General features: G+C 42.2%; 1 protein-coding gene across 1 annotated transcript; it reads right to left on the bottom strand.

Annotated features, from left to right (window-relative positions):
- Nucleotides 1–579: 579 nt before the first annotated feature.
- On the bottom strand, nt 580–2,511 carry LOC105520605 (transcription elongation factor A protein-like 3). Its single transcript, XM_011954436.1, is given in 4 exon segments — nt 580–918; nt 920–1,463; nt 1,833–1,902; nt 2,435–2,511. Coding segments are annotated over 2 exon segments (552 nt in total). The 5' UTR covers nt 1,442–1,463; nt 1,833–1,902; nt 2,435–2,511; the 3' UTR covers nt 580–888.
- Nucleotides 2,512–10,095: the final 7,584 nt, after the last annotated feature.

Here is a 10,095-nt window from a genome sequence, read left to right as displayed (position 1 = left end):
CTGTGAGATAAGTATTATTCCCATTTCACAGATGGCAAAACTGACCCGTACAGCAATGGATTTGTTATAACTGCCGGGTTGATAACTTTAACTATTAGTCTCAGAGGTAATATAAATTTTACTTATCATTTTATGTTCTGGCAACAGAAATTTTAAGTGTCTTTATTACCCTCATAGGCTCACTGAACAGTTCAATTGCTTATGTATTGTTTTCTCATTTAGTTTTTCAAATTATTATTATGACAAAAGGACATATCCTTTAAGAAAAGGTGGAGATGACAGCAAAGAAAAGAAAAAGAATCACATCCTATGGCTCCGCCATAGGATGATAAAGGACACAGGAGAAGGGGTAGCAGTGCCTACTCACCTAGTTACACCTAGGGAAGACATGAGGATGGGCACAACAACAGCAGAATGGCATGGAGGTACCTACCCAGCAGATGATTGAACTCATTTTTGGCTACCATTCAGGAATAACCATTGGCTACTTTTTAGTGTACATGCTTTCAGAGTTTTCTTTGTGCATAAATGCATTATGCAAACATTTACATTTTTATAAAAACGGGCTGATACTGTATATGCGGTTCTGCAAACTTTTTATTTTTATTTTTTATTTTTTTACAATGTACCATGAACATCTTTTCCATGCACATGGGTGAAAATCCTCTACTAAAATATAGAGCACTGTAGTTGGGTCAAAAGGCTGCTGGTAACGAGATTGACATCTAAAGCAAAGTATCAGCTTAAGGTTAAAGCATTGGGCCTGGCAAATACCTACCAGGGAAAGCAGGGCCAGCAATATTCTCATCAGAGAAGTCAGAATAGAAGGCCAAAGGCATTAAAGGTATGGGATATCGTGTAAGCCCCTCTGGCCCCTACCTCCACCCCTCACTCCCCTGACACCCCGTTGTCCCCTTGGGGCAAATGGATCCTGTACATCTCTTTGCATCCAATGAAAACCACCCATTTTCTGTTTTTTCCTTAGCTCCTCCTGAGCCCTTGACACATCTCCACATTCTCTCATCATCTCCTCACTGCTCAGATGCCTTTCCTGTAAGTCCTCCTGAGAGTCCCTGGGGGAATCGTCCGTCCCCCTGTCCGTTTTTCTTTTTGCTTTCCGGGGCACATAATCTTCAGCCGGGCGCTTTTCGGCAGCCCGCGGCTGGCTCTCTGGCTTTGCCTGGGAGGCTGGCTTGCCCTCGCCTTGTGGCTTGCCCTCACCTTCGGACTTGCCCTGCTTTTCCTGGCTCCTCTCATCTTCCGGTTGTCCCTCATCAGCTGGCTCTCCCTCATCCTCTCTCTTTCCCTCGAATTCTGTCTTCCCCTCCACGTCTGGCTTTTCTTCCTCGTCTGACTTTCCTTCATCATCAGGCTCTACTTCATCTTCTGGCTTTCCCTCGTTTTCCAGGTTTCCTTCATTTTTATTGTAGGGTTTTTCCATGTCGAGATTTCCCCTCCTTTTCCTGTCCTGGGGGATGGGAATGGAGGGAAGAGGAGACAAGTAAGAGACAAGGGAGACTGAGTGGGTGGGGTGGAATGCAGGTCTGGATAGTACTTGCATCTCACCCCTGGTGAGGGTTCCCCTAAGCTGGCCGGGCCTACAAGAGGGCCTTCTGCCCACCACGTAGCCTGCCACTCCTCCCACACACGTGAGCCAGCCATTGCCTGGCAGGCCCTGCCACCTTCTCTGCCCTGGTTCAGCCTGGTAAGGTGTGTGTTCATGTGAGTGGGGGATGGGCAGGGACCCCAATTCGGCCCTGGCCGGGCCCTCCACACTCTCAACCCTCATAGGGCCTTGTCCATGGAGCTCCCCTCCAACCACCTTCACGGACCTGCGGGGATTCTGGACAGGTTGCTGCTCCTTTTCAGGCCTCGCAGAGCTCTGGGAACAGACGCGCAGACCTGTGGACAGACAGGAGACAGGGGTAGGGGCTGCGCGCTCAGCAGTCTCACAGGGACTCGGTTCCCTTTCTGAGTCCAGGCCCTTCTCATCTAACGTTTTCCTCCCCTACATCCCCCGCACCCCAGCCGCCATTTCTCTCCAGGCCTCGGGCACCAAACCAGGATGCTTTCCAAACTGCGTTTGTCTCTGTGTCCCCTAACCCTGGAAGCAACCTGTCCCAGCGCCACCCCATTTTTGCGGAGGTCAGATGTTTCCATGGGAGCAGATTGTGAGAGGGGTTTATTTCCAGAATACGTCTACGTTTCACTGTTGCACTGCAGGGTTGCTCCCCCATACCCCATTTCCAGCACTAAAATGGATGGAGGGCTCAGTGCAGGGGGTCGTCGAGAAGGCGAGCCAGGCTCCCCCGCCCTCACCCCCGCCTGCTCCGCATCCCCCTCCTCACCAATCTCCCAGATCCTTTCTCCACCCCCTCCCTATTCCTACTGCCAGCCACCTCCTCCCCTTCCCAGGTCTGCCGGCAGCGCCCACCTTCACACTGACCTGCCGGGACCCGGGACAGGCCTGTGCCTCCTCCGGCTCGCAGAAGCCCGCTCGCTGCTCCCCCGCCGCCCGGACAACTCAGACAGCTAGTTCTGCGCGGGCGCCTGGACCGGACCGCAGGGCGGGCGGGCGGGCGCGGGGGCTGGTGCCCACGTAGGCGCCCGGCGGGTCACGTGAGCGCCGCGTCACCCGAGCTCGGCCCCCCTTCCCTGACCCACCTCACCATCCATCCCCGAGGGACCCGGAGGCTGGGGACGGTCGGGGTCGGGGTGTGTTTGTGTAGCAAAGGGCAGTCACAGAGAAGAGGAGGAGAGGGTGGCTTTCTGACCCCAGGTGCTTTACCTGGCGCATGTCACAGCATCCGCAGGGTATCTCTCTGTGATGCCCATTATCGCCAGGTGTGACAGCTGATCAAAGAGGGTACCCGACTTTGCCAAGAGCACTCAGCCCCAGAACTCCAGAGCCCGCTTTCAAGACCGTCTCTGCCTGACTCCAGAGCCCAGGGTGGTGGTGCCTGCCAGGAAGCTGAGCTGCCACTTCGAGTGGCGGTGTTCCTAGGGTTCTGTCCTGGGCCTCCTCTCTCCTCAGTCCTCAAGTTCTGTCTCCCTGTTCGATCTCATTTATTTCCTGTAAAGACCAATGACTTCCAGAGCTACCTCTCCAGGCTATTCCCTCCCCAGAATCTCAGACCTATTTTTGCATTCCCACCAGCAATATAGTGTTTTGTTTCCCAACACCTTTCCCAACATAACCTATGACATTCTTTTAAATGTTCACTGATATGATAGTTGAGAAGTAGTATCAATGGCATTTTATATTGCCTTATCTCTGTTTAAGGACAATTTAAATATCTTTCTTTGTGAATTGTCGGTTCATGTCTTTTCCACATTTTTCTAGTGGGTTGTTGGTCTTTCTCACCTCAATTTTCAAGTTTTCTTAATACATTAACTGTTACATATGTTGCAATTTTGTCCCCAGTTTGTCAGTTGCTTTTTGGCTTTGTTTATGGTGTTTTTCTGCCATGCATTAAAAAAAGTAGTCAAATTTATTAAACTTTTATTGCCTCTAAATTTTGGTTCATAGTTAAGAAATCTTTTCCTACATAAGGTCCAAGAAGCATTCACCCATGTTTTCTTCTAGTATTCATATGGTTTTCTTTACATTTAGAGTTTATATTTGTGTATGGCATAAAGTATTCATGGATCTTTTGTTTTCTTTTTCCAATTGGTTTGTCAGTTGTTCTGGCATCAGAAAGTCCATCTTTGCTTTAGGGATTTGTGATGCCACCTTTATTACATATCAAATTTCCGTATGTACTTGGAAAACTTTCTGGGCTTTCTATTCTATTTCATTGGTCTGTTTGCTATCCATATACCAGTTGAATTATAGAGCATATATAATTTCATATATCTGGTAAAGCTAGCCCCCTCAGTAGATTCCCTTTTTTCCTAAACATTCTTGTATGTTTATTTTTCTACATGAACTTCAGTATAAATTTGATTCAGATCCATTTTAATTAACGATTAGATATATCCACCTGAATGTCCCTGAAGGACCTCAAATGCAATATGTCCCAAGTAATTTTATCATCCTTCCTTGATCTTTTCCACACACAAAACTCCCCCCTCTTCGTTTCTCTTATCTTAATAGATGGCTCTAGAGCCCACACTGTTGCCCAAGCAAGAAATCTGGGAATCATCCCTCATTCCCTCTTCCTCCCTGCCACCAAGTAATCTTGACCTTCTCTTCTAAACATCTCTGGATCTTCCCACTTTTCTTCCATCTCCACTCTTGCTACTTTTTTTTAGGCAAACAACTCCCCACTTCTGGTCTATGGTGGAAGATCCCTTTCTGGTTTTGCTACCTCAAGTCTTGCTCTCCTTTAATATGTTCCAAAATATTATATATCATATTGTCCCACTGCCTTTTTCTGTTTCATCTTCATTGCAGTACTTGAAGTAGGTAGGTCACTAATTACCTCTTATACAGAAACCACTTCACAAGCCAGGTTAAAAAGGGCCTTGGTCTTTAGCCTGATTATTTTCAGATCAACTTTTAGCAGTTATTGAAGATCTAAAGTAAATTCTAAATTTTGAAATAATTGAAAAGAAATGTGCCTGTTGGATAATTAGACAATTAGGATACCAGATTCCTGGATGGGATGATGATTCAGTCTTGTAAAGCTGTGAATTTTATCACTCCTGCCCCCCACCCTGCCAGCATTTGGAAGTTTGGTAGATTTTTCTTCAAAGGTCTCTTGAAAAAAATCAAATGGGAAAGGATAGGCAAGAAATTAAGAAAAGTCATGATAAAGGGGTTCTAGTTGTTTAACATATGAGAGCTCGTAATAATCCAAACAGTATGGCACAGGTCCAAAAATAGAAATTTAGTGAAGAAAAGACAAGAATGCTCTTCTACACACTTAGGTTTTAATGAGCTTTTAATATACAGATTAGGTGGCATTTCAACCTAGTGCGAAAGCTGGGCTAGGCTTTGTTGAGTACAATACATTGATTTTTTGCTCTAACTAAATTTTTATGAACACCACAACCCAGATGTCTAAATCCAAGAGAGATTATTTCATGTTTATTATCATCCTCATCAATAGGTGTTGAATTCCTTTATGTGCGTGACATCACCTGGTCACCATATAACATATACTATAGCAACCAGTCTATTTACTGTGGAGATCAAAAGCTAAAATACCAGCTTTGCCACTTACTAGTTGTGTCAACCTAGAAAAGTTACTAAAATTCTGTGAGCTTTAGTTTTCTCTTCTAGAAAATAGGAGTAAGATTTTCTGTATCAGGATTATTGTGAATTATAAATAAAAATGGCTATATAAAGTGTTTAGCACATAGTAGACCTTCACCAAATAGTTCCTTCAACCTCCCATAAAATACATGATTTTGCAATAAAAATTTGCATAGCTGGCCAGGCGCAGTGGCTCACGCCTGTAATCCCAGCACTTTGGGAGGCCGAGACGGGTGGATCACGAGGTCAGGAGATCGAGACCATCCTGGCTAACCCGGTGAAACCCCCTCTCTACTAAAAAAAAATACAAAAAACTAGCCGAGCGAGGTGGCGGGCACCTGTAGTCCCAGCTACCCGGGAGGCGGAGTTTGCAGTGAGCTGAGATCCGGCGACTGCACTCCAGCCTGGGCGACACAGTGAGACTCCCTCTCAAAAAAAAAGAAAAGAAAAGAAAAGAAAACCTTCCTATTACCAATCATTTTTCATTCCTGCCCTTCTGCAAGCCCTATGCAACCACGAATCTACTTTCTCTACAGATTTGTTGATATGGCCATTTATTATAAATTGAATAATAAAATATGTGGTATTTTGTGACTGCCTACTTTCACTTAGCATAATGTTTTCAAGGTTCATCCATGCTATACCATGTATCAGTACTACTTCCTTTTTATTGCCAAATGTATTGTATAATATACCATATTTGTTTATTCACCAGTTCATGGATTTTTTTTCTATATTTTGGCTATTATGAACAATACTGCTATAAGCATTTGTGTATACATTTTGCATGACTATATGTTTTCATTTCTCTTGGGTATATACCTAGGAATGGAATTGCTAGGTCATATGACACATTATGTTTAACATTTTAAAGAATTGCCGATTTGTTATGCCAAGCGAGTGCATTCCCATCAGCAATGTGTGAGGACTCGTTTCTCTCCATCCTCACCAAAACTTATTTTCTATCTCTTTCATTTTAGCCATCCTACTGTGTGTGAAGTGGTATCACTTTGTGGTTCTGGTTTACATTCCCTGGTGACTAATAATGTTGAGCTTCTTTTCATATGCCTATTGGACATTTGTATATCTTCTTGGGAGAAGTATCTATTCAAATCATTCGCCCATTTTAAAATTGGGTTCTCTTTTTTTTAATGGTTGAGTTGTAAGAGTTCTTTATATATTCTGGAAATTAGCTCCTTATCAGATGTATTATTTGCAGTTGTTTTCTCCCATCTGGTAGATCATCTTTTCATTTTCTCAATGTTATCATTTGAAGCACAAAACATTTCCATTTTCATGAAGTGGAATATATCTATTGTCATATATGATTTTGTTGTCATATCTAAGTAAAATTGCCTAACTCAAGGTCATGAATATTTATGCATATGTTTTCTTCTAAGAGCTGTATAGTTTTAGCTCTTTCATTTATATTTATGATCTGTGTTGAGTTCACTTTGATATAGGGTGTGACATAATGTTCTAAATTCATTCTTTGGCATGTGCATATCGAATTGTTTCATCACAATTAGTTTAAAACTATTATCTTCCCTTTGAATTGTCTTGGTAGACTTGTTGAAAATCCATTGAGCATAAAAGTGAGAGTTTACTTCTAGATTCTCAATTCTATTCCACTGATTTATATATCTATCCTTATGGTAGGACCACCCTGTCTTGATTACTATTGCTTTGTGGTAAGTTTTGAAGTTAGAAAGTGTAAGAACTCCATTTGTTACTGTTTTTCAAGATTGTTTTGTCTGTCTTCGGTCATTACAATTTAGGATCACTTTGTCATTTTCTGCAAAGAAGCCAGGTGAGATTTTGATAGCGATTGCCTTAAGTCTGTAGATCAATGAGGGAATATTGCCATCTGAACAACGTTAAGTCTTTCAGTCAATGAACATTGAATTTATTTCCGTTTATTTAGGTTGTCTTTAATTTCTTTTGACAACATTTTGTACTTTTCCATAACAAGTCTGGCATTTGTTTTGTTAAATTTATTCCTGATTGTTTTTCTTTTTGATACCATTGTAAATGGAATCATTTTAAGTTCATTTCAGATTGTTCATTTCTACTATAAAGAAATGCAATTGATTTTGTATATTGATATTGTATCTTGCTACATTGTACTTGTGTATTATTTCTCATAGTTTAAATAATTATTGTTAATTGACAATTTATAATTGTATATATTTATAGGGCACAAAGTAATATAATCAACCTTCCCTCTGGAAATGATACCATATTAGGGTCTCAGCAATGGCCTCTGCTGTTGGCAGGTTTCATACTCAGCTATGAGAATAGTCAGATCAGGTTGGTATGGGAAGTCAATATTGTTGAGCTCTAGCATAGTTTTGTACAAGGGCCCATTGAGCAAACATTGGGATAGCAGTGGCAGGGGAATGGGGAGGCTGAATGATATCTACAGAGATGGTCATTTTTTCCTCCCAATTATTTATAGTTTCCTCTGCAGTGGATGCCCCCAGTGGGTACACTCACTACCTGAATAAACAGATATGGATTATTTAGAAGGGAATGTGACTTGGTAGTCTTTAGATTTCAAGACCTTCCCAAAGGGTAAAAACAGGCAGAACCTTGGTTAGGGCATCCACCTTGAGAGAGTCCTGTGCCACTGTTTCTTTGCAGCCATTCCAATCCATGAACAATGTATCTTTCCATTTATTTAAATCTTAATTTCTCTCATAAATGTTTTGTAGTTGTCAATGTATAAATCTAGCACATAGTTTTTTTTTTTTTTTTTTTGAGACGGAGTCTCGCTCTGTCTCCCAGGCTGGAGTGCAGTGGCGCGATCTCGGCTCACTACAAGCTCCGCCTCCCGGGTTCCCGCCATTCTCCTGCCTCAGCCTCCCGAGTAGCTGGGACTACAGGCGCCCGCGACCGCGCCCAGCTAATTTTTTGTATGTTTAGTAGAGACGGGGTTTCACCGTGGTCTCGATCTCCTGACCTTGTGATCCGCCCGCCTCGGCCTCCCAAAGTGCTGGGATTACAGGCTTGAGCCACCGCGCCCGGCCCATAGTTTGTTTTTTTAAAAGATGTTGGTACATATGTGCTTTGTGCCTACTGAATTCAGATAAACATTTCCTTACACTTCCTCCTACTTTTTTATGGTTTATACTTAATGTAATTGAGATCATGCAAAGTGTTAAACTTTAGTGTACATCAGAATTACCTGGGCAGTTTGTGGAAATTGCAGGTTCTAGAACCGTTTTCCTAGAAATTCTGGGTTTGTGCCAGGGACCAGGATGCTACATTCTAAACAAGCTTCCCAGGGAGTCGTTTAACATATTTTGAAAAAAATCATTTTTATACATTGTTAAAATGGTGTATGAGCTGAATTTAGAATTATCACTTCTCCTGTATTATTTAGTTTTGAATTTCAAGTTGTATTTTCGACAAGTGAAATTACTTGCCCAAGGATACACTGGGCCAAAACCTCAGGGCTCCTGACTCAGTCATAATCAAGTAATTGTTAAATATATGTGTCAAGTACAGTGTAAGGGATATCAGGATGAATTTTTTAAAAGTCTGTTTTGATAAGGGAATATACTGGTGGGCTAAATAAAAATGCCTGAGAGTTTTTAATATTTTTAAGAGCACTGTAGTACCTCTTTCAGTCACAAGTGGTTTAGTATGGGAAGGGATGTTTCACACAGGGTTATCTCTGTGATTATGTATGGATAAGTCCCTTGATTTTGTATAGTAGGCCAGCCAACAAGGCTTTTTAGAGAAAACTCACACTTAGAAAGGTACAAAAATTTAGATAGGATTCACCTGTGGTACTGGAGTAGGGTATTTGGTTCAAACACAGTTCATTATCTAGTCAATAGGTTAGACTCAGAACACAGTCCCAAGTAGACCCAAAATGTCTCAAGTCCTAAGAAGAGAAATGAAGCTGTAAGCAAATATAAAATGAACTAAAAATGTTAATGGCTACTTTGCTAAGAACTGTGTAATACAGTGGGCTCCAGGAAGCCCTAGAGTAGAACCACCTGCACTTAGAACTGTGGCCCTTTGGGGACTGTAGGGAATCAGAAGGGCTTTGTCACCATGAGTACTCCATTATATCAGCGGCTGTCAGCAGACAGTACATATACAGGGCATAGCAGAATAGAAGTGCCCGGCAGATATGATAGTATCCAGAGAAGGATGGCATCCTCTACTCAGCTGCTTGGACTTGTTCCTGGGGACAGGTGAAACCTACCTTCAGCTCTTCTTTTAAGTGTCTGACAGGGTGCTGGGTCCTGCTACTGTAAGGACAGCTCACATGTTCAATACCTCATCTGATCCACTGTGCAGTCCTGTGAGATAAGTATTATTCCCATTTCACAGATGGCAAAACTGACCCGTACAGCAATGGATTTGTTATAACTGCCGGGTTGATAACTTTAACTATTAGTCTCAGAGGTAATATAAATTTTACTTATCATTTTATGTTCTGGCAACAGAAATTTTAAGTGTCTTTATTACCCTCATAGGCTCACTGAACAGTTCAATTGCTTATGTATTGTTTTCTCATTTAGTTTTTCAAATTATTATTATGACAAAAGGACATATCCTTTAAGAAAAGGTGGAGATGACAGCAAAGAAAAGAAAAAGAATCACATCCTATGGCTCCGCCATAGGATGATAAAGGACACAGGAGAAGGGGTAGCAGTGCCTACTCACCTAGTTACACCTAGGGAAGACATGAGGATGGGCACAACAACAGCAGAATGGCATGGAGGTACCTACCCAGCAGATGATTGAACTCATTTTTGGCTACCATTCAGGAATAACCATTGGCTACTTTTTAGTGTACATGCTTTCAGAGTTTTCTTTGTGCATAAATGCATTATGCAAACATTTACATTTTTATAAAAACGGGCTGATACTGTATA

This window comes from Colobus angolensis, unplaced genomic scaffold (assembly GCF_000951035.1).
Source record: "Colobus angolensis palliatus isolate OR3802 unplaced genomic scaffold, Cang.pa_1.0 Scaffold382, whole genome shotgun sequence".
Taxonomy (NCBI): domain Eukaryota; kingdom Metazoa; phylum Chordata; class Mammalia; order Primates; family Cercopithecidae; genus Colobus; species Colobus angolensis.
The sequence above is the reverse complement of the archived record's forward strand: the minus strand, read 5'-3'. Positions and strand labels throughout refer to the sequence as shown.